At 36.6% G+C, this 24,604-nt stretch overlaps 7 protein-coding genes and 1 non-coding gene across 8 annotated transcripts; 4 read left to right on the top strand and 4 right to left on the bottom strand.

Moving 5' to 3' along the window:
- Positions 1-15: 15 nt before the first annotated feature.
- DFA_09913 (uncharacterized protein) lies at positions 16-1,194 on the bottom strand (the record flags this gene model as incomplete). Its single annotated transcript, XM_004351757.1, has 1 exon — positions 16-1,194. The coding sequence occupies one exon, from the start codon at positions 1,192-1,194 to the stop codon at positions 16-18; it is 1,179 nt and encodes a 392-aa protein (XP_004351809.1).
- Positions 1,195-1,806: 612 nt separating this feature from the next.
- On the top strand, positions 1,807-11,943 carry DFA_09912 (uncharacterized protein; the record flags this gene model as incomplete). Its single annotated transcript, XM_004351756.1, has 12 exons — positions 1,807-1,876; positions 3,020-5,929; positions 6,338-6,502; positions 6,617-7,462; positions 7,547-8,054; positions 8,285-8,687; positions 8,747-8,965; positions 9,039-9,548; positions 9,613-9,882; positions 9,944-10,491; positions 10,654-11,610; positions 11,682-11,943. 12 exons carry the CDS (start codon positions 1,807-1,809, stop codon positions 11,941-11,943), a joined length of 7,668 nt encoding a protein of 2,555 aa, XP_004351808.1.
- A 206-nt stretch (positions 11,944-12,149) lies between these two features.
- DFA_09911 (uncharacterized protein) lies at positions 12,150-13,277 on the bottom strand (the record flags this gene model as incomplete). Its single annotated transcript, XM_004351755.1, has 2 exons — positions 12,150-12,262; positions 12,626-13,277. The coding sequence occupies 2 exons, from the start codon at positions 13,275-13,277 to the stop codon at positions 12,150-12,152; spliced, it is 765 nt and encodes a 254-aa protein (XP_004351807.1).
- A 63-nt stretch (positions 13,278-13,340) lies between these two features.
- DFA_09910 lies at positions 13,341-13,412 on the top strand. Its single transcript has one exon. It is a non-coding gene; the product is annotated as a tRNA-Asp (tRNA).
- A 508-nt stretch (positions 13,413-13,920) lies between these two features.
- On the bottom strand, positions 13,921-18,455 carry DFA_09909 (uncharacterized protein; the record flags this gene model as incomplete). Its single annotated transcript, XM_004351754.1, has 8 exons — positions 13,921-15,566; positions 15,660-16,082; positions 16,147-16,500; positions 16,561-16,881; positions 16,954-17,244; positions 17,318-17,896; positions 17,975-18,277; positions 18,371-18,455. 8 exons carry the CDS (start codon positions 18,453-18,455, stop codon positions 13,921-13,923), a joined length of 4,002 nt encoding a protein of 1,333 aa, XP_004351806.1.
- Positions 18,456-18,993: 538 nt separating this feature from the next.
- mfap1 (microfibrillar-associated protein 1-like protein) lies at positions 18,994-20,562 on the top strand (the record flags this gene model as incomplete). The annotated part of the gene is made up of 2 exons (XM_004351753.1): positions 18,994-20,329; positions 20,513-20,562. 2 exons carry the CDS (start codon positions 18,994-18,996, stop codon positions 20,560-20,562), a joined length of 1,386 nt encoding a protein of 461 aa, XP_004351805.1.
- Positions 20,563-20,658: 96 nt separating this feature from the next.
- On the bottom strand, positions 20,659-21,396 carry DFA_09907 (uncharacterized protein; the record flags this gene model as incomplete). The annotated part of the gene is made up of 1 exon (XM_004351752.1): positions 20,659-21,396. One exon carries the CDS (start codon positions 21,394-21,396, stop codon positions 20,659-20,661), a length of 738 nt encoding a protein of 245 aa, XP_004351804.1.
- A 68-nt stretch (positions 21,397-21,464) lies between these two features.
- Positions 21,465-22,921, top strand: scsA (succinate-CoA ligase; the record flags this gene model as incomplete). Its single annotated transcript, XM_004351751.1, has 3 exons — positions 21,465-21,470; positions 21,667-22,474; positions 22,773-22,921. 3 exons carry the CDS (start codon positions 21,465-21,467, stop codon positions 22,919-22,921), a joined length of 963 nt encoding a protein of 320 aa, XP_004351803.1.
- Positions 22,922-24,604: the final 1,683 nt, after the last annotated feature.

Below are 24,604 nucleotides of genomic sequence, written 5' to 3'. Positions count from 1 at the left end.
TTATTTTTATTTTTTTTAATCATCAGTTTCCTCTTGTTGATCTTCATCTTCCTCTTCTTCTCCATCATTATCTACACCTTGATCAGTACTACTGCCATCTTCTAATTTATCCAAATTTGAACATAAACCAAGTAATATACAACAATCTTCACCTTTACTAATATCTTTGTATTGAGAGATATTAGATTTGGCGAGTTTGGTACCCTTGTCAAATGCATCTGCCAATCCTTTGATTGCTTTGAGTGTAGAACCAGTGATAGCTCTAATTTCATTGTCTGACTTTCCTTGACGATGGAGAGCTGCGGTCATGTATTGCTTGCCCTTTTTAATCTTGTCTGGCAAACGGACGAATCTGTATTCTCTGGCAAAGTAGAGGTGACCGCCAGCACGGTTCATCTTCATGGTTAATCCAACACGACCAGTGGTGATAATGGTGGGAGCGGCAACGAGATTGTTGGTAGGACGGAGATGGAGCACCTTGTTTTGTGATGGCAATAGTGATCGTCCGTTGGCCTTTACCAAATCATCGATGGTGGCGTATCCAGCACTTGCGAGTAGCTGATCGACTGTAAGTGATGGACCATCGACAAGGGTGCCAGCTGGCTTGCCCGCCTTGGTTACCTCCTCAATACCACGAATCAAAATACCGCAGTAGCATTCGGGGTCACCAAAGGTAATGTCCAAACCCTTGTAACTGGCCGACTTGTAGTTGCCTCCATTTTGACGATGAAAGTACCACATGGAATGCTCCAATTGTTGCACGTCGCCGTGTGTGAACGTGTCCTTGTGAGCGTGTCCGTTGATGTAATACTCCATCTCTGAGATTCTGTATTCCTTGGTGCCTGCAACAATCACTGTTTTGTTCATCAACAGTTTTGCCAATGGCTCCATTACTTGACCAAAATACTCTTTACTAGTTCCAATTGACTTTAAATCAAATGTCAAATATCTCTTTATCTTTTCGTCATCACTTTCATTGGTATCGGTAGTATCATCATCTTGTTTGATTTCTTCTTCTTCTTCTTCCTCCTCTACTTCTTCATCTTTACTTTGTTTCTTTACAGGTCTCTTTACTTTTTTTGTAGTCTTTGAATCAGATGATGCCTCATCGACTTGTTCATCTTTCTTTTTGATTCCTAACCAACCATCGAGTGTTCCTTGAGTTGTTGTTGTTGTAGTCGTGTTATCTTCCATTTCTTTTCTTTTCTTTACTGCCATATCTTGTAAACTAAATTATCTACTTTAAAATAGTTTTTTTAAAATAGTTTTGTATGATCGATCTCTGACAAACTACAAGAAACCCCTTTCTGGGAATTCTAATTTTCTCACATCAAAAAAAAAACAAATAAATATCTACTCGACCAAACGTTTACAGTTTCTCAACAGTTTTCAAAAGAGAGCATTGCTTTCTCTCGTGGTTGGAGAAAAGAATCTGATTTTGAGCTGAGGTTTAATAGGGTCTGATCTCCTTTTTGTGTAGCGCAAGTGTCTTATAGTTTTCGTCGTTTGGAATATAGAAACTTAAAGTTTCAACGGGTTCTTTTTCTGACCTACACAGACAAACTTTTTAGCAGAACCAAAAGGTTCTGCTCGAGCAGAAAAGAAGTAACCGTTTCAGGGATGGAGACGGTTTTTTGATGGCTTCTCCCCTCCTTTATAATTTGGGTATAGGTGTCGTAGATGCTCGAAAACCATCTTTTCCGACCCTTCAAGGCCGCGGCATGGGTGGCTTTTGCACTAAAGTTTGAAATCAACGGGATTGGTACAATGATCTATTTGTGGGGGCAAACCGTGCACACGATTTTTATGGTAAATGCATTTGAGCCAATCAGAGGGTGCAAAAAGTCACGGCTTGCGGATGGTGTCATCGATGGGGGTGTGTCTGAGGGTTTGCCAATGTCACGATTGATTTTGTTTATGTGTAGGCGGGCAGGGATAATGGGCAAACAGGAGAAGGAAGGGATGGGGTATACGTCTCGAAAAGAAAGGTGGTCAATTGCTTGCTAGCAGACAAACAGGCACCATCATCTCTAGCATTTCATTCAGTGAAGTAGAGACAACAAACAGCAGCAGCACCAACAAACAACAAACAACAAACAACAGCAACGACAAACACACAAACAAACAGCTGCTAGCACTGCCTTTCTGCCAGCAGCTCTGCACTCGAGTCTTTTTCATTAGTTCTTTCGACGGAGAGAAAGAGAGATAGATAGCTAGCTAGCTAGCCGCCACCACCACCCCACCACCCTACAACCAACAACCAACAACAAACACCAACACCAACACCAGCACCCAGCAACAACAGCAACAACAAACAACCGACCGACACTGCACTACACCGGACAGCGACGCGATATTAAAAACTAGGAGGTCAGCAACAACAGAAACAGAGCGAGGAGAGGAGACAAGCCCTCACACTGTGCCTATTGATAGATAGTGAGCGAGGACCTAGGAGAAGCTTACCTACGACGACCGACACAGATCTCAACACCAACGAGAAACAGCAGATCAGCAAAGAAAGAATTAATTCTTTGACCTGCTGCCTCACAACCCAACACAAAAGCACCGGCAACATTGCGAGAGAGGTGTAACCTCGTCTCAATCACCAACAGACAGACAGACAAACAGACAGACAGAGACAGAGATTAATTAATTTAATTTTCTTTACATCAACCAACCAACATCGCTGCTGATATTTAAAATCGCGTCTACCAACCATCAACTATCCTCTTTCTCTTCATCCACGGTTTTTCTATTCTTCTCTTCACTCTCTAAATCACCTGATTGACCTGGTTAGGTTTAAAGAACTTAGTTTAGTTTAGTTTACAACATACATACACATCACAATAATAACAATAATAACAATAATAACAACGACCGACTAGTTTATATTATTCATATCATAAAAAAAAAAAAGAGTGTGACGAGAGATAGAGACATACAGATACAGACAGATACATACATACAGACAGACAGACAGACAGATAGGAGGACGACAACCAATTAATTAATTTAACAGTTCGTTACATGAACATCAACAACAACAAAAACAACAATAACCTAAATAGTAGTAGTGACAGTAATAACAATAACAATAGCAATAGGATACTTTTAAATCAGCAGCAGCAGCAGCATCATCATCAACCTCATACCATTAGCAGCAGTACTAACAACAACATCAGCAACATCAGTAGTAGGAGTAGTAGTAGTGTGGTTACTGGAAACAACAATGGGGGTGGTGTTGGTGTGATTGCATTGGTAAATAACTCGGGTAACATGGAAAATCAATCAAACTTCCAATATAGCAATCAAAATAAAAATAATCAGAATCAAAATAATCAGAATAATAATATAAATAATCAACAAAATAATCAACAAAATAATCAAAATACAATGGATACAATACAACATAATAATAATCAAAATAATAATAATCAAAATAATAATAATCAAAATAATAATAATAATAATAATAATAATAATAATAATAATAATAATAATAATAATAATAATAATAATCAAAATGTGTATAGTTCAGAAAATAATAATAATAATATGAGTATTGATCAAATAGGAGGGGGTACTTCGGAAGACGATGATAGTTCAACAAGTGAATTCGATAGTGATCAAGGGGGTGACGATGACGACTATGATAGTAGTAGCCATCAGTTTAACCCGGATCGCCGTGTCGAGGTTTTGGATCAGGTGAGGCAGAACGCATACACGCTCGCCGAACTCATTGACAACTTCCAGATGGGTAAAACACATGGCCGAAAGGGTTCCAATATAGTGGCCGTCGTCGACGAGGCTCTAGAGAGGGCTTCGAAAATAGTGACCATACTCGAGTTTTATCGTGACGAGTTGACCAGCCCATCACATGATCATATGGCACCTACCAACACCAATATCAATACCCCCAAAAATTACCGTCATCAGTCGGCATCATCACTGCACCATCATCACCACCACCACCACGGCCAGCAGTTGTCGACGTCTTCGCCGGCGTTGCCAGTGTCACAGGGTACTCCAGTAGTACCCATGTTGCATAGGTCTGCGACGGCTATTGTCGGAAACAATAACAACAATAACAACCAGTCCACCAGAATGCCACCCCACCAGCCACCACAACCGCCCCCTCTGCAGATATCATCCCAGCATGGGGCAGTCTCGCCCAACTCGTCGATATCCACCCCGTTTGTGGGTGGGTCGTCGACCACTTCGACCACGTCAACAGCATTTGCCCCTCCCTCGCCAGCCAGCATTTCCTCGCCCATGGACGACTATTCGTTCAATAGTCCGCGATCGCAGTCTGGCGACGCAACGCCCTACGACTTTGGCGGCGAGGCTGGGTCTAGCTTTGCGCCTCCTATGCCGTACCCCGCTCCCAAAAAGAAGCGTGGTCGTCCTAGACAGGCGCGCCCCGAGAAATGCTCGATATGCGAGAAGCGCACTACTCCCGAGTGGAGAAAGGGCGAAAACGGGGCAAATCTTTGCAATGCATGCGGTTTACAATTCATGAAGAAAAACAAGCGAGAGAGGGAATCCAAACAAAAGCATAGTATCGACATTGTCCTTCACAAGGACTCGAAACATGACAATGATTCCATCAGAAGGGCTGCGGCTGCCGGGGCTGCAGGGGGAGGAGGAGGAGGAGAAAGATCAGAGTTGTCAGATTCGGGTGAAGGTGTAGTCGTTCAACCGTCACCATCACAACCTCAACAACCACCATCACCATCAATCAAACAACCACCACCACCACCTCTACAACAACAACAATCACCTCCACAAACACACAAGTCCAAAAAGTCAAAGAAAAAGTATGTACAGCCATCCATGATGGATCAAGACTTTGACGACTCTGATCTCGTTCCCATCCGAAACACCAACAACAACAACAATAATAACAACAATAATAGTATGTCGTTGGGTCTTGGTTCCTCCCAAGAAATGGGTTTTATGTATTCATCTAGAAATAGTAACAATCAAAACAATAATAATAATAATAATAATAATAATGTGAATAGTCAACAAAATAACAACTATAAAAATAATAATAATAATAATAATAATAATTATAGTAATCCTACCACTGGTTTGGAAGAAAGATCCAAGTCAGATATATCAATTAGTCCCACACAGTCGTCTTCAACGTCGACGACATCTACAACGTCTACGACATCCACAACGTTGGTGACACAGCCTCGAAAATTCCCAACATCATCTTCATTGTTTGGGAGCTGGGGTGGTGGTCAATCCGAATTATCCACCTCTCCTCAAAGCGTTAGTATCTTTGGTGATAATAATCCATTTGAGATTTCCCAACCACAACCTCAACAACCACCACAGCATCATCAACCTCAACCTCAAACCCAACCCCAACACCATCATCAGTTACAACCTCAAATTCAACCTCAACAACAACAACAATATCAACAACACCAACAACAATCCCAATATCAACAATATCAACAACATTTACAACAACAACAACAACATCAACAACATTTACAACAACAACAGTTGCAACAACAACAACAACAATTTATGGGATTAACTAGACAATCAACATTTGGTGGGATTCCAAGTCATCCTATGCTCTCACCAACAACAACATCATCACCTTATCCACCCAACTTCCCACATGTATCTCAATCTCCAACCAATACACCAGCAACAACACCATTCCAAAACTATACACCTACACCTACTAGCTTTTTATCATCATCGTCATCACTACAGAGATCCTTTACTACTGGACCCTTTGGTAATAACAATAATAATAATAACAATAGTATGTTACCTTCATACTCTTCTCCACCAACCATGAAATTCAAACCACCAAATAATAATAATAATCAAAATAATAATAATAGTAATAATAATAATAATAACAATAATAACAATAATAATAATAATAATAATAACAATAGTAACAATATGGATACTAGTGGAGAAGGAGGAAGAAATTAATAAATAACATATAATATATTATTGGTAGCTCAATTTAAACCATATCATTCGTCAGTATAGACGATAAAAAAAAAGATATTATTATTATTTGAGCTAACCAATCAATCATTTGGGTCGCCCAATCTTTAAAGATTGATGATCAATGATGACAGTTCACATAATTTTGAAACCTTCCCAACTTTTAGCGAAAACGATAAAGATTTTTCAAAAGACTATTTTTTCGAAGCGAATTTGAATGTCTGTGGATTGTGTTGCTTTAAATTTCGAAAAGTAGCTTATTCTTTTTCAATCACACACAATTGTTTTGTTTTGTTTGGTCATCACAATCAAAAAGTAGAAATGAAATGCTCAGTTATTTCATTTGTAGTAGTCATTCTATCACTCATTTCATTGTCTACAATGATGAATAGTGGTGGAGGTGTATCAGCATCATCTGTCCCCAACGGAGGTATGATGATGTATGAAATCAGTACTAGACCATACTTGTATAATCTTAGCATAACATATGGCAAACCAATCAATCTACTTAGTGGTATGAATAGAGAGAAAGAGAGAGATATATATAGAGATATTTGATATATAACTAACATTTAACCCTCTCTCACTATGTCTTTTTGATTGGATTATTTCTTTCTTTCTTTTGAAGAAATACCAATTCAAGAATTTCAAAAGATTAAAGATATGGGATTTGATATGATTTGGATGATGGGTGTTTGGGAATTGGGTCAATATGGATTGGATTATGACCAGACAAACCAACCTTTGCTCCAACACTATGCACAAGTGTTGCCAGGGTTTGATACGGCCGATATTATCGGTTCACCATATGCTGTCGTCAACTATACTACCAACCCAACGATTGGTGACAATACTGACCTATTGGCACTCAAAAAGATGCTTAATAGTATCGGTCTCTTGTTGATGCTGGACTTTGTACCCAATCACACTGCCGTCGATTGCGAGTGGACTACTACCGAACTAGCCTACTATATTCGTGCACCACCTAGTGTCCAACCACCATACGACAACAATACCTACTTGCCCAACGGTATTGCCTATGGTGGAATGGGATGGGGTCAGCCATGGTACGATACTGCCCAACTCAACTACTGGAACCAAGATGTTGTCAAGGCACGTATCCAAGAGTTGTTGACAGTTGCCAGTTTTGCAGATGCCATTCGTTGCGATATGGCCTATCTCTTGCTCAACAGTATCTTTGGTAACAGTTGGAGCTCACAGCTCAGTGCTTGGGGTTACAACCAACCAGCCGACGAGTTTTGGGAAGTTGCTATCCAAGCAGTCAAAGCCGACTACCCAGACATTATCTTTCTCGCCGAAGTATATCATCCCTACGAATCCAACCTTCAACAACTTGGTTTTGACTATACCTATGATAAAATGTTACATGATTATCTTGGTGGTGGTGATCTCGATCAAGTTAGATCTTGGATCACATCCAACTCTTTAAGTTTTGCTCAACATTCTGCTCATTGTAAGTAAAAAGAGAGAGAGAGAGAGAGAAGAGAGAGAGAGTAAACAATCATTATATATTCTAAAAATACATATCTTTCTTTAGTTATTGCAAATCATGATGAACCAAGAGGACCATCATTCTTTGGTAGTTGGTGGAGAAGTGATGCAGCTGCATTGATCACCTATACGATGCCAGGTCTTAGATTCTTTTGGTGGGGTGATTTCGAGGGATACCAGTATCAATTGGATGTACATTTGAGAAGAGAAGAGAGTGAGCCAGCCATTGCTACAGCTCAATCGTTTTACCAGAACCTTACTGCTATTGTTTCGAATCCAGTATTCAAGTATGGTGACTTTGAATACCTCAATGTTAGTGGGTCGGGACAAGACACCCAACTCATTGCCTACAAATGGTCGTACCAAGGTGAAAAGAGACTATGTGTCTTTAACTTTAGTGGTCAACCAGGCTCGGGATCAATCGTACTCGACGACGCACAACCAGTCAATGGCAATGACACCATCCCAGTCACCGACCTTTTATCAGATACCACCTACTATCGTAGTGCTTCAGAGATGAGAACACAAGGTTTATTTGTTGTTGTTAATACTTGGTATGGTCAAATTTTCACTTATTAAACAAACAAAAAGACTAGTCTTTTGGTTAGAGTAAAATAAAAATAAAAATGTAGTTTATAAAAATATTAATAATTATTATTTGGGTATCGACCGAGTTTTTTGAATGTTCATCAATCTCATTGATAATTTGAAGTAGTAGGAGATAGGTCGAAGAAAGGAGAGAGATAGATAGATAGAGAGAGAAGAGAGAGATGTATTATTTTAGTAGAAAGAATAAGAATAACTCTGTGGTGTCATCATCGACATCATCATCATCCTCTTCATCATCGACATCATCAAAACATGTAGTATTTGATACTGATGGAGATGTTCAATTTGATCATGAAGATAGTAACAATAATAATAATAATAATAACAACAACAATGATGGTTATCGAAATGATGTTGATGATGAAATGACAACATCATCATCGACAAATGTATATGAAATATCACCATCATTTGATTTACCATATGCAGTAAAGAATGCAATCGATCAATTGGATAGATCATACTTCGAAGATGGTAACTTTAAGTTATCAGGTAAAATAGATCAACAAGGAATATGTTATGTAATCATGCCAAAAGATTTATTTATTTGGAGTATTGATGTATGTCAAAGTTCCTATGTAGATAGACAGTGAGAGATAATAATAGATTGATACTAAAAGTACTTCTTTTCTTTTAGAAACCAACAATATATGATAGAATAGATTTACCACAAATAATGAATGAAAATCAAGTAGTTGTTACAAGAAACAAAACAAACTATGATACTTTTACAGCATTGTATTGTACCAATGAAGGTTTTGTTAGATACTTTCCACAAACCAATAGACAAAATCATTTTATAGAAATATCATTGGATTATAGATCACCATCTAATGTTTATGTTGCTGAATGTATTGTAATGTATCAATCAATATATATATATTATTATTATTATTTACTTTTTTGATTATTAATGTTTTATTTTTTAGCCATATGGAATTATAGTTGGCAATTCATTAGGAAGTATTCATTTAATTTCAATTAATAGTAGTGGAAATAGAGATAGACCAGCGCTGTCATCAAAGATTATTAACAAAGCACCTGGATTCTTTTCAACTTATTTATATTTGGCACGTCAACCACCAGTGGTATGGGTGTCATCTACGAGTGCAAGATCATCTGGCACTAGTAGATATGCCTATGTTTTAACGGAATCATCACTCATAAAGTACGAGATTACAGAGAATGGTGAAAAGATGTTGTTGGACTATTCATTGACTCGCGATCTTCAAAAACTCTTTTATGAACTCACCAACTATCGATTCAATCAAATGTTTGTGTCAGAGAATGAAGATGGTGATATGATCCATATTCTAGTTCAACAATCTCTTCCACAAGAAGAAATTAAAAAATTCCATCTCTTGTCACTCTCTGTCAAAAATAATACTGTCTCTAATGTTGTCAAAAATGATCAATTTTCTTTTACTTGTTCAATGGATGTAAGTCAAAAAAAAAAGCAAGACCAATTTTTATCAACAACCTTTTAATCCTTTTTTCTTTTAGGAGGAATCAACCAATTTCAATCCAACACTGGCAGTGATTGATAAGAAATATTATCTTGGATCAATTGATAATATTTACTATATGTCAATGTATAAGGAAAAGATTAGTGGAGAGATGAAAAGCTCAAACCTTATCATTTGTTGTGGTGTTTGGAAAAATAGATTCTATTTTATGGATAGACAAAACCATGTACAAATTTTAAATATTATGCCATACTCTGTTTCAAATGATCAATTTGAATTAAAACAAGGTGATCAAATTAGTTTCGATGTAAGAGAAATATATTAAAGAAATATATTAAAGAAAGTAATTAATAATTTTTTTTTTTTAGATTCCAGAAGAAGAAGATGATATTGGTAGAAAAAGAAATATTTTATTAAAAACATTAAATGCATATATTTATCGAACAAAGAGACCTGGTGTATTGGAACAATCGATCAATGTTGTAAAAAATATGAGTGCATCCGAGTTGGATGGTGCAGTCAGACGTGCTAGTATCTATATTGCCGACCAAAAGCCATTGGTACGTTATTGGGCATCAGACAATGACGCACTCAAGAATTTGGGTACTGGCATGTCGGTACAGTTGAAACAACAGTTGGAAGACAAGAAAAAGAGACATGCTACCACTGTGTCGTTTTTAAAAGACTATGAATTTTGGAGCCAGTTGTCAGAAGAGACTAGAGAATTGATTGACGACAATGAACGTCGTATAAAGAGCGCAATCGAGTTGCGTGACTACCAAAACCTCCAACAACAGCAACAACAGCAACATCAACAACAGGTTGGCACACCAACCAACTATTTATTGTCGAAATTGATTCATTTGGTGGTAGAGGATAGAATGGGACCCAACTGGGTGTCTAGTGGTATGACAGTGTATGAGCTCTTTTACAGCAACATTACGCAGATTGACGATTTGTTGGTGAGAGTGTTGCACGAGTTGCGCGACAATGTCGACAAGCAGGGTGACTCGCTCATCAAGCTCAAGCAGACGCTCGAAGGAAACACCATCTTTCTCAAGATCATCTCCAAGTATAGTCACGAGATGCTGTGTCGCCACATTCGTGCCGGTAGCAAGGACACGAGCGTACATCTCATGGTCAAGCAGATGATCGACCATACCACACAGTTTATTGAGTCGGACCTCGCTGCTGGTGCTGCCTCGTACCTGCGCGCACAGAGCGACAGTGGACTCGCCGCCAGCGAGTCGGCACTCTACACGCAGTTGTTTGACTTGACCCGCTCGTTCCTCTCTGTACTTGGCGAGCAAGACATTCGCTCCTGTTCGACTGTCCTCTTGGCGCCATTTGTCCTTGCTGGACGCTACTTTCTTGCTCTCGAGTTGGCCAACGAGTTTGGAGACTACCGTACCGTCGTCGAGGTGTACATTGGCGACACGGAGCACCGTACAGAGCAGCTAGCACAGCTTGAAAAGTCACTTGCCGTCTATCTCTCAAACGGACGTATCAAAGATGTTCTCCGCTACATGCTCGACCGAGGATTGTCCCTTGAAATCTTGAAATTGCCAAACCAACCTTTTGAACAGGCACGTGCCGACTTTTTCCAAGATTATCCACGTTTGCAATGGATCAATGATGTTGCCGAGGGTCGCTACAATGAAGCATACCGCGTGTTGGCTGCCGAGTCGATCAAAGAGACCAAGAGCACTTCGCGTAAAAAGACACTTATCAGCTTGGCCAAGCTCAGTGCATTGGCCGAGCAAAAAGAACCCATGTTTAATATCACCCAGGTCGTAGAGAATGCCAACCACAACCTCGAGATTCTCAAGATTCAAAAAGAGTTTCTTCCCCACATCAAGGGCGTATTGGCAGTCGACCAGATCATCCACGAAATCTTGCAATTGTCCAACCTCCAAAACATGGAAAAGTATCTCGTCTGTCTCAACACTTTGGAAGAGTCAAAGTTGATCATTTCTCTTCAAGAAAGAATGAATTTATTAAAGTTATTATTATTAAAATCTTTAGATGATGGACCGTATGTTAAATTTAGATATAGATAGATATATGTATATGAATATTAATATTAATTCTATTATTTTTCTTTAGATTATATTTGTTGTGTGAAAAATTGGCTCGTAGTGGAGATGATGTTTCGGATCAACAATTTGATTTACAAATTATCAATTCGGAAACCTATCAATTGCTCTGTTCGTTGCCAAGTGATATGGGTATGAGCACTTTGGTGCATGAGTTTATCAAAGACTATTTCAAGGAGAGACAAAAATCAATTCAAGACGCCAACATTAAACAACAATTAAATAGAGTGTTGAGTCGACTCATTGAACTCTATTCACAAAATCAAAATTAAATAAAATATCAAATAAAACTTTTGTTCATAAACAATTTAATAAAATAAACACTACTTTGAAAAAAGGAGCAGGGTTTTTTTTTAAAGTAATTCTTTTCCTGTTCTCTCCTATCGGGAAGAGTAGTACTCAGAAGTTACAAAGTTTTATTAATTATACTTTTTAATTGACCAGCAAGAAATAAAGATTATCTCAAGAAGAATTAAAGTTAATTTGTTCTGGGGGTTTGTCCATGTCTATGATACATGTTGTATGGACGTTGATCATGTATCTTTTTGTATAGTGTCAAGCCTGTTGGGTTGTTTTGGGTTGTTGCTTGTTCTAAAAATAAATTAATTAAAGATATCGCTATTATTTTTTTTTTTTTTTTTTTTTTTTTTTTCTCACTAGCACTATAGGCTATAATACTGGGTTGATATAATTATTATTATTCTTATTATTTAGTGAATTATTATATTATTAATATTATTATTGATAGTTGTAGAGAGAATAGAAGAGGATGACGGTGGTGAAGAGGATGAGAGGAATGAAGCTGAGGGTGAACGATTATAGATGAAGAGTACGCTGAGTCTTGTACCTCTCCAAATGACTAGGTAGTGCGATCTTGTAGGCAGTAGGATGGTTGTAGTTGGAGGAGAATCGAAGGATGATAGTTTGTATTCGTTCTGTAATCGTATGTATTACCGATTCGCATATCACTTATCAATCTAGCTCGCAGGTATTGTTCAGTGAATGGTTCATCTCTTTGGTGACGTAGATCATTACGTCGGAACCATATTCGTTCTAGTGCTGCAGCGACCAAGTTTATAGTCATTGGAGTTTGTTTGAGGTTGAGGAGGGTGATGTCCCAGACTGGTGGTGGAATGTTGTTGGCAGCAGTAACCTCTTTCAGTATCTTCACTGGCAGCGTGGTCTCCTTGCATTGGAAGAACAAATGCTTGGAGGATTCATCTTTGCCACACGTCACACAGGTGGAGGCGACTGGGTCACCCCTGACGAGCGGGAGACATTTGGTTACGTATTTCCAAACCAGATCTCGACCCTTTGGTAGTACGATGGTAGATAGAGCAGCTAGTGCATTCATTGGATACACTCTGTCATCGGTTGCTAAGATCTTTTGGCCTGGGGTCGGGTCGTACACGTTCCACTTTTCGTTGGCTATGGTCAGCCTTTGGAGGTACACTTGTTTGAGAGGTACTCTTCCTCTTTTGTCTGGTTCCATTGCTGGCTTGGGTACAGCCTCTCTGCTGACGTCGTAGGGTTGGGTAAGCTTTTCCCACTCGCTGCGGCAGAGGCGGACAAAATCGTTTGGTTTGTCTTGGTTGAGTTGGTCCATCCATGATAGGAGCAGGGGGACGGGCGATCGAGGCTTGAATTTTCCAAATTTGGACATCGAAGTTCCCTTTTGGTCTAGTGGTGAGGATTTTCGCCTGTCACGCGAAAGGCCCGAGTTCAATTCTCGGAAGGGGAGATTTTTTTTTTGCTTGCTTCGTTTGCGCAAAAAAACGACTTTTTTAGAACTCTGCTTCATCCTAGCTTTATTCTGTTCCTCATCAACCATACCCACTCATCGAGACCTGGCTAATGGAGAATGGTCCCTCTTTATGGCCCGACAGACCATAATAGCAATGTTGATCCTGACTGCCACCAGACCTGTCAACATCACGGACTCTATGCGTAGGATTCGCTGTAGGCCAAATAACTCTTTGCCACAAAGGTTATCTCATTTCATCATTAAACTAAACAAAATAAAATTTCTAGTGGTGATCCTGGATACCCACCTTAGTAGTAAAAAAAAAAAAATGAATGAGCAGAGTAGTATGTTATACTGTGCTCACATTGAGCGAACTTATACTCTTTATACACTATCATATTAAAATAGAGTATAGGATCTCATCAATATCTAAGATCCATCTAATACTCAACCATCACCCAGATATTATTTATTTATTTCTGGAACAAACAAATTGGTGAAAAAATTAAACCAATTGATCATTTATTTTAATAATTTTAGAGATGTGCAAGAATCTAAATTTTTCAAAATAGAGAGCAGAGAATAATACAATCATACAAAACAAAATAATTCCAACCATAATACCTCCAATTTGAGAGGTTGAAAGACCTTGATTGTCAATAGTACAATAAAAAGAATGGTAATTGTCTGGGTTGGTTTCTTGGAGATGTTGAAAGATGGGATCGACAATGGCCACTGATTGATAGTTTGGAATTTCGATACCAACAAGAGATGAAATGAATGATGGTGATTGATTGTTTCCACCATCACCACCTTTGACAAGTAATGTAGAAATTGGTAAAGATGATCCATCAATGAGACCAACATTGATAAATTTAGCGTATAAAATATCAGAGTCGACATAGAGTGTTGCCCATTGTAATTGGTTACCTGGACTGATTCCCTCTAATTTGGTAGAGCATACATCTGAAGATTTTGAATTGATGGACATGTTGAAAAGGACTAGCAACGTATTATCAGATGAGGAGAATGGATAATAATCAAGTTGAATAGTGTATTTGACAGAGTGTTGTGGTATTTCGATGGTTTCACCGGCAAATTCTCTAGTCTCTGATTGAGAGAATTGTTCAATGGTTACATTGAGGGTGGTCGACGATGGATACAATTGACAAGAGTAGAATAACTTTTCAGATGACTCTATGGTAGTACTCCAATTACCAGCGCAATTGTATTGGTGGATGATTTCGTCACTATCCTCACCCATCTCTCTAACACCTACAATAGCAACCTGTGCCGTTGAATCGGGACCAACCAAAGTCAGTGTTGGAGAGTCATTGTCAAATTCAATCTTGCTGTCCATCTCGACAGCCGAGCAGGCAGGTCCAAACCAACCTTCTCGACAAACACATCCATATGACGTACAGTTTCCATTACCTGAACAGCCACCCAAACACACTAGAGTTTGATAATCCATGTTGTAAACGGTCACTTGGTTAGACTCGATACCAGATACATTCACCTTTACAGTAAAACTAGGAATACGGTCTGTGAGTGCTGAGCCAACATCAATGATAAACAGAATTGGACTGACCATCACTGGAGACTGATCTACAATATACCCGTTACCATAGTTGATTGAAATGGTACAAGTAGAGTTGTCACCAAATCCATATCCTCTTGCAATCAACTTACCACTACCCGATGAAAAGCTAGTTGTAAGGATAACAGGAGTAGCCAAAGAGGCAGTAGAGAGTGAAGAGTTGATTGCAAATGGTAGACCCATCGAATAGAGTTGAGAGGATGTATAACCAACCATATTATTATAATTATCAGTGATACCATAGATTGACAACGCTATTCCATTTGTACCGAATCTAATTGGTATGATTGACTTGTATTGATAAAAGGTGGTTGAATCGGAAATGACTTGCATCGAGAATGGTTTTTCAACTTGATAATGTCCTTGATCACTAATCATGTAAATGATTGGTAAATGTCTAGATGAAATACCAGATTCCATATCCTCCAATGTCAAATTAAAGTATACTGTTCTATCTGTACTATTTACTGATCCAATATCAATACCCAAAGTTGTCGGAAGATACATTTTAAAATCTTTTAATATTGGTAAAATATTATCATTAATTGTATCTATAAAAAAAAATAAAGAGAGAATATTAAATAAAATGATTATTCTTTTTTTTTGATTGATTTGTTTGTCTATTTTTTTTTTATATTACATACTTGAACAAATTAATTGAATTGTAAAATCATTATTAATAGTATCAGATTGAATAAAATTAAATGGTTTGAATGGATATTGATTAGATGAAATTAGGCCAGATTCATCTTGAAGAATGATTTCTGAAATTTGGAATGTTTGTGATCTACACTTTGAAGCATTGTCAATAGGGAATAATAAAGAGTGAATTTGATTATTATCAATATTGTCAATTTCAATCAAACTATTTAAACCCAATTGAACAATATATGGAGTCTTGTCAATATCAGATAAAATATAAACAGTTCCATTTTTAAATTGATTTAATCCAGAAGATTCAATTGAAATATTCCAACCAATCATTACACTTTCTTTATCAACACCAACTGTTTTAATTTTTTCAATTGCTTTTAATTTTGTTACATATGGTCCAATTAAATCTAAATCTAAAAAAATAAATAGAAAAAAGGTAAATAAAAGAAAATATTTTTTTTCTTTTGTTTTACATACAATTTGATTGTATTAAAAGTATTGAAGAAGGGAACAATGAAGCCAAAATAGATGATGGAATTTGTTTTGATACCAATTGTAAACTGAATTGATAGGTTCCATTATAATAATGTTGTGGAATAACAATATCAATTCTATACTTGTCCAATTTCTTGTCAAAGTAACCTTGGAATTGTTGAGTGAATTGTTGATCATAATAATCTGTTTTCATTTGATCGACAAGAATTGGTGTAAATACTTGATTGTCTTTGGTGGTACTAATAAAAAGACTAACTTTTACTGGTCCATTACTTGTATCAATATTATTATTACTCCATTCAATTGATTTAATATCATTAAATAAATCCAATTCAACTAAAGTAATTAAGTAGTTATTAGTAAAAGATTCTTCTTTTTTTTTCCTCTTTTACATACATAAATCATTAAATGGTAAATTTGGAGTAGAATCACAAGCAAGATTAAAACAAGATTGTAATATTGTACTTTGATAAGATAAATCCATAATTTCAATGGTTGGATTCAATTCAACATTGATTTCATTCAATAGACTAACTTCAAAGACATAAATGCCTTGATAGATATCACCTTTTTGTAAAGTATCAGCATAGAATACCTTGTCGTTGAATTTAATATACCATAAACCATTTTGACTTGTAATATTTAAAGTTACAATAATAGTATAAGCAGTTGCTGGTAAAATATTAATATTAATTAAAATATTTTTTGATGATATACCTTAGAAATAAGAAAAAAAAAAATAAGTAAAATATTTGATAATAATAATAATTAATCATTGTTTCAACATACTTGGAATATTAGAATCAACTGTATAGGTATAGATATTTCTAACTTTAATTGAAATGGTAGAGGAGAGTCCAAAAGATGGTACATCAAATGAATAATTTAACTTTCCAGTTTGATTTGAATATTTAGTATAACCAAATGGATATTCAATATTCAATAAAGGATTACCAGCAATTGAAATTGGATATTCAACATAATCATCCAATTCACTTGTCATAAAACTACAAATATAATGTTCAAACTCTTTTGTTATATTTAATAATTCTGGTTTACCAATTGAAATGATTGGGATTGCTAAATAAAAAAAGAATTTAAAATTAATTGATTGTTTAAATCTTTTGATTGAATGTATTATAGTTGTACATACGATTTAAAGTAATAGTAAAATTCTTGATAAAATGAGAATTTGAATCAATAAAATATAAAGAATAAATGATTGGGAGTCTGGGATAGGAGAAATATTTCATTTCTTGACTATTGCCAAATACTGGGATGGTGGTCATGACGATTGGATCGGATATAGATTGTTGTTGCATTTCGTAGAATACTTTTGAACTTGGACCTGTAATATCTAAAACAATCAAACCATTTTCGTATTGTGATGAGGATGATAAAATAGATTGTGGCAGCGTGGCATTAAAGAGTGGTGGTAGGTCTTGTTCTACTTGGCTGGTACCAGCCATCCAACTGTTGGTAACGGTTCCTTCATCGGCGTATTTTGGAGGAATGAGTACGGAAACCAACATGGTTGATGGTAGCACCAAAGATACAGTGTCAATAGAACATCTTGCTCCATTATCATAATTGTCACTGTCAACACTACATGTAGTGATTGGATGTTCAATAGGTTCAACATTGTATTTATAAATGTATTCATATTGTTGTCTATTATTTACATTTAATTCATTCATTGGTTGATTTATAATATTTGGATTATTTGGTGATCCTAAAGGAAAATAAAAAGTAGAAATGTTAACACATAGTTTATAGATTATTATTATTATTATTATTCTCTTATTCGTACCAAGACAATTAAAAGATGTAGTGATAATAGATGGGTCATTGTTTGTATTGAATAATTTCAAACTAATGGATTGCGGAGATGGTGATTGTGAGTTGTCTTGGATGGCCAATGATAGTGTCAATCTATAGTGGTCTTGATCCAATCTAATAGATTGATGTGACAATACTGATGATGCGGCATTCTCTGACGAAATATTGAAAAAGTCATATGTATCTTTGACTACAATATAATAGGTTGATCTACATCCAGGTGTTCCATATTGAGCAGCCGGTATTATCTTGTTGGATATTATCTCTCCATTTCCTACAATATAGGATAATTATTAATAATCACATGATTGCAAATATTTGTTATATACTATTACTACTACTACTATAATGTTTGTTTATTACTTACCTATTTGAAAGATTGATGATGATAGTAATAGTACAATCGTGAAAAGAAGAGAAGAAGAAGAAGAAGAAAAGTATAACACTTTCATGATTGGATTGTTAACTCTTTCTTATTCTATCTATCTATCTATCTATTATTATCTCTACTCTATTCACGTACACGTTTTGTTTGATTTAAACTATGGCAACGAACATCGTGATCGTCTTTGTAACCGTACCACCAAACCTGTTGTTGATACCAAACTGTACAACAGTTTCATTGTAACGAGCAGGAGTCGCCAGTTGATTGAATCTCATCACATTCAGATCTTTAAAAGAAAATTGTTGGTTAGAAAGATATTTTTAGAACTGATTATCTAAAACCGTCGATTCATTGTTGTCGATATCGTATTGGTATCCATGATTGTTAAACTTTTGATCATCTCCATTATAATTCTCGAGTTGATAGTTAAATCAAAGAATAGTTGGCTCTCTACTACTACTTCATATGTAGACATTTACTTCAAAAATCAAGCTTGCTCTTACTTTTGAAATTTTAACACTACAAAAAATTTGATAAACAAGCTTTGTATCTTTTGTTTCAATCTTGGTCATTCACAAAAGAGATAATATATATATTATTGCGATATGTCTGCAGCGGAATCTGTTAGAAACAAATTAAAGACTAGAAGATATAGAGCTGGTCAAGTACCTGAATATGCAAGAGGTGAATTTGAAAAAGCTCTAGCATCTGCTATTGGTTGTTCGGTTAATGGTTCTCCTTTGACGTCGTCGTCAACGTCAAAGGAGACATCCTCTTCTACAACAACTTTGGCCGCTGGTACCACTACTCCTAAATCAATAGATATTCAAATTGGTGGTAGATCAAAACAAACCTCAACATCAACAACCTCTACATCATCTTCGTCGTCATCGTCGTCAACAACAACAACAACAACATTGGCAAAACCTGTAAATAATGAAATAGATAGTAGTAGAGTAACTCAACATGTTAGAGGTGCTAGAAATGTACAAAGAACTCAAGTTATAATAGAAGGTAGAGATCAATCTTCGAGTAGTAGTAGTAGTGGATCTGCTACTGCTACTGCTACTACAAACTCTGATGATCAAGATGATATTGACAAAAGAAGACAAAGAGCACGTGAAAGATTAAAACAACAACAAGAACAAGAACAACAACAAAAGAAATTAGCACCAGAAATAGAAGAATCAGAAGAATCGGAAGAAGAATCAGGATCGGAAGAATCAAGTGAAGAAGAGTCTGAGGAAGAAGAGTCATGGGGAAAACCAATGTTTAGACCTGTATTTGTTAAAGCAGAAAAGAGATCAACCATCAAAACAGAGGAACAATACCTACAAGAGGCAGAAGACGAAAGAATTAAAGACGAACAAATCAAAGAACAAAGAAAACAAGAAGCATATAGAAAACTAAAAGATGAATTGGATCGTGACAAAAAGGAACAAGAGGCAAAGAATTTGGAGGAAACTGAAGAGATAGAGGCAGAGGAAGATGAAGAAAAGCTATATGACGAATGGGTACAAAGAGAGGTGGAACGTCTCAAACAAGATATTAGAGAGACGCTGATGATTGAAGAGAATGAAAGAGAAACGGAACGAAGAAGAAAGATGACTGACGAGGAGATTGCTAGAGAGGATCGTGAGAAACTGGATAGAGGACCAAAGAAACAATTAAAGTTTCTTCAAAGAGATTATCATCGTGGTGCATTCTTTCAAGACGACGAATACATCAAAAATAAGGACTTTAGTGCACCGACAGAAGCTGAAAAGGTCAATGTAGAACTATTACCCAAGATTATGCAAGTAAAGAATTTTGGTCAATCATCACGTACCAAATACACTCATCTTGCAGATCAAGATACATCAAACAAAAAAGAAGCACTTTGGAATCAAAATAGTGAATTGGTTACAAAATATTTTGATAAAATGGCTGCTTCAAATAAAAGTAATAGATAGATAAATAAGACAGATTATTATTATTATTTATAATATTATTATTATATATTTATTTCCAATTTTGCAAACTATTTAATTAATTAATTAATTATAGTTTATCTTTAAATGATTGCCAATCTGTTTTTATCCATCAATGAGATGATGATGATCCTTATGTGTGTTTACACAATAGGTTCAGGTTTGGTTCGGGGTCAATTACCACATTATGGAGGTAACCAATAAAAGACGATTACCTTGGTCTTCTTTTTTAAGATTAGGAGCAAAGGAAAGAGAGGAGGAGGAAGAGGGATAACAAGACGCCAATATCAACAAAAATGATTAATTTTGTTGATTCATTGGGTTCTCTGGTGATTTGAGCCATTGCTTCCAAAGTAAATCCTTGACTTGAGTGAATTTGAGTGAAGGATTTTCCTTTCTGAGAATGGGTAAGTTATCTTCTTGGTACTTGGCAAAGGCAGCTTTGAGTCTACGTTCTGGATGTTGATCGCTTGTGGGACCTCCAAGTACCTTGATAGCCTCATCTACACCAGTAGCCTCTGAAAGATTACCACCAGCAGCCAAACGTTGTTCTCTTAGGATATGATTGATATTTTCCTCCAAATCAATTTCATCATCACTATCGACACCAGATGTAGTAGTACTAGTAGTACTTGTAGTACTGGTACTACTTGTACTAGAGACAATATTGTTACGAGCAGCAGCAGCGGCAGCAGCAGCAGCTTCACGTTGACGTTCTTCACGTTGCTTTTGTTGTTCAAGTTCAAAACGAGTAATCTTTGTTGTTTCCTTTCCTTTTCCATATTTTGACTTTAATTCTTGTTCCTCCTTTTCAAGAGCATCCTTTGCTTCTGCACGTCTCTTTGCTTCTTGTACCTTCTTTTCTTCCATCTCCTTTGCCTTTTTCTGTTTGGCTAGTACCTTTTCATCCTTTTCCTCCCACATGGCATCCTCCTTGTCTCTTGCCTTCTTGTCGGCATCGTTCCTTCTTGCCTCTGTCTTTTTAGCTCTAGCTTCTTCACTCTTGTTATTAACTCCAAACTTTTTTCCTCCTGCCATTTTTAAATATAAATATATAAACAAACAAACAAACAAATATATGTATCTTAAATTGTATAATATATATAATGAAAGTATTGAGAAAAGAAACAAAGCTAGAGTGCTCTTTGTGTGAAGAGAGAGGATGAAAAAAATTAAATTTTTTCATTTTTTTTTTTTTGGTGATCATTGAGAGGGTCAGCTGTTGTTCCCCTCTGAGCAGAGCTGAAGATACGTATTTTTTATTTCAATTTCAGCACTTTAAGTAGATATATATATTAATATAGTTAGAAGAGGAAGATGTTGGCTCGTTCAAGCATTTTAAGACAGGCTTTTGTTAGAGGTTACGCCTCGAAGCCATTTGTGATGGTCAACAAGGACACCAAGGTGATCTGCCAAGGTTTCACAGGCAAGCAAGGAACCTTCCACTCGCAACAAGCTATCGACTATGGCACCCAGATGGTCGGAGGTGTCTCCCCCGGAAAGGGCGGCAGCAAGCATCTCGACCTGCCCGTCTTTAACTCGGTCAAGGAGGCCAAAAAGGCAACCGACGCCAACGCCTCGGTCATCTACGTGCCACCCCCATATGCCGCCCAAGCCATCATTGAGGCCATCGAGGCCGAGATGGAATTGGTTGTTTGCATTACTGAAGGTATTCCACAACAAGACATGGTACGTGTAAAGTACTTGCTCAACCGTCAAAACAAGACACGTCTCATCGGACCAAACTGCCCAGGTATCATCAAGCCCGGAGAGTGCAAGATTGGTATCATGCCAGGTCACATCCATCGTCCAGGTAAGATTGGTATCGTCTCGCGTTCAGGTACCCTCACCTACGAGGCTGTTGCCCAAACCACTGCCGTCGGTCTCGGTCAATCCACCTGTGTCGGTATCGGTGGTGATCCATTCAACGGCACCAACTTTGTCGACTGTCTCAAGCTCTTTACCAAGGATCCACAAACTGAAGGTATCATCCTCATCGGTGAAATCGGTGGTGAAGCCGAAGAAGAAGCTGCCCTATGGCTCAAGGAAAATCCAACTGACAAGCCAGTTGTCTCTTTCATCGCTGGTTTAACTGCTCCACCAGGTCGTAGAATGGGTATGTCAAAAAAAACATCAAATAGAATCACACATAACAACAATATGAAATAGAGTTGAATTGGACTATCCAGATATCAAGATCAAATCATTCTCAATGGAATGACAACACACATTTATTGGAAGACGATGATGATGATGATGATGATGATGGTGATGATGATGATGATGATGATGATGATGATGATGATGGAATCAATTCAACTCGATTTCTGTTTCAACAACCAACATTTTGATAAACAATTCAAGACAGATGGACCTAAATAGTAACTAACATTTGATTTTTAATTTATATTTAGGTCACGCTGGTGCCATTATCAGTGGTGGTAAGGGAGGTGCTGATAGCAAGATGAAGGCTTTACAAGATGCTGGTGTCATTATGTCACTCTCACCAGCCAAGTTGGGTGTCACCATGCTCGAAGCCATGAAGAAAATTGGCAAAGCTTAAATTGATTAATTAATTGATTAGTTTTAGCTTAGTATAGTATTATAACAAATAACAATAATATAATAATGTTTTCCAAAAGTTGCTTTTTTTTCTCAAATGTGTCTAATATTTAATAAATAACCTTATTTTCTTCTTTAATAAACCTAACTCCTCACTCAAATATCATATCCAAACGGTCTGATCAAAAAAGGAAATGATCTCTCTTCAAAAAAGTATGAGGCAAGCTCGAACAGGTTACTAAAAAAAAAAAAAAAAAAAGTCTCCAAGAACAAACGATGCCCAGGAAGTTCGTTGATTTTTATACAATTTTTTTTGTTGGGTTTTTGAAGCCTCGTTTTTTTGTCAGAGTGTGGTCTCTCATTCAGGACTATTGGCATCACAAAGCATTTACAACTCAAACCTACCTACCTTTACAGAGAAATAAGGAGCAGCTTAGCGAGACGCGAAGGAGAAGACGAATTGGAAGGAGTACACTTTTAAAAGTAATCATCACTATTATATACACATAATTATGTAAACAACAACAACAACAACAACAACAACAACACGACAACCACAACAACGACAACGAGATGATAAAAGACGACCACAGCCAACAACAACAACAAGAAGAACAATGACAAAGACATAACAACACTACACATACATTCAAACAAACACATAGTTCATCTATTGTATAAACGAGTATACTCGTTACCGTATACATATATATATATATTTATATATATATATATATTAGTTATTATTGTAGTCATAGTAGTATTAGTATTAGGAAGAGGGTTAGTAAAACAGCAATGAATAGTATAATCGACGCGATCAAAAGGGGGATAAAGAACATACTACTTGAAATTGGTTGTATCTTTGGATCAAGTTGACTGGCATACAGACAACAAACAAACAAACAAACATACCAAACAGACTTATACAGTCCAATCGTCAAAAGAATAGAAAGAGACTAACACTTGTTTGGAATACGATTCATCATACTTGTTAATATATAAATTTTAAACAAGACAAGAGAAAGATAGTGATGATGGACAGATCAAATATAGTTATGTTTATTTAATATTTTTGGAATAGTCACAAACGCTATGATCATCAACATTGGATAATAGAATCTTGATTTAGATGATCATTTAGCATAGATTAGTTGTCATTCTCACTATTATCCTATAATACTACCAACCACTCTCTCCTAGGAGGAGAGATTTATTGTGTTTGCCAATCCAAATTTCCATCACACTCACCCAAAAAATGTACATTCAATTTCGTGTCATCATCATTCACACTCAATACACCCATCAATCACAAACGACTAGACTATCCATAATAATAATAATAATAATATTAATAATATACTTAATACCTACTCTACTCTACTAAACCATAACCACATTCAAATATATTTTTGTTCTGTTACCTTTTTAAAACAAACACATCACACATACCTCCTTCTCCTCTTTTATTGGTGTTTACTATCTCACCCATATTGAATAATACACACTATTATCATCATATCATCTTTTTTTCTTTCTTGCACTACAACTACTACACATATAATCTAATCAAGTTAATATAATAATAATATATATTCACACTACAACTACAACAATAACAACAGCACAGTAGTAAGAAGGAAGGAAGGAAGGAAGGAAGGAAGGGAGAGCAAGCAGTATAATCCAA

The sequence above is a fragment of the Cavenderia fasciculata genome (genome assembly GCF_000203815.1).
Source record: "Cavenderia fasciculata unplaced genomic scaffold Scf_EU5ZYIE02H8LDV-5, whole genome shotgun sequence".
Lineage (NCBI taxonomy): Eukaryota > Evosea > Eumycetozoa > Acytosteliales > Cavenderiaceae > Cavenderia > Cavenderia fasciculata.
This window is presented reverse-complemented; position numbering and strand designations above follow the sequence as displayed.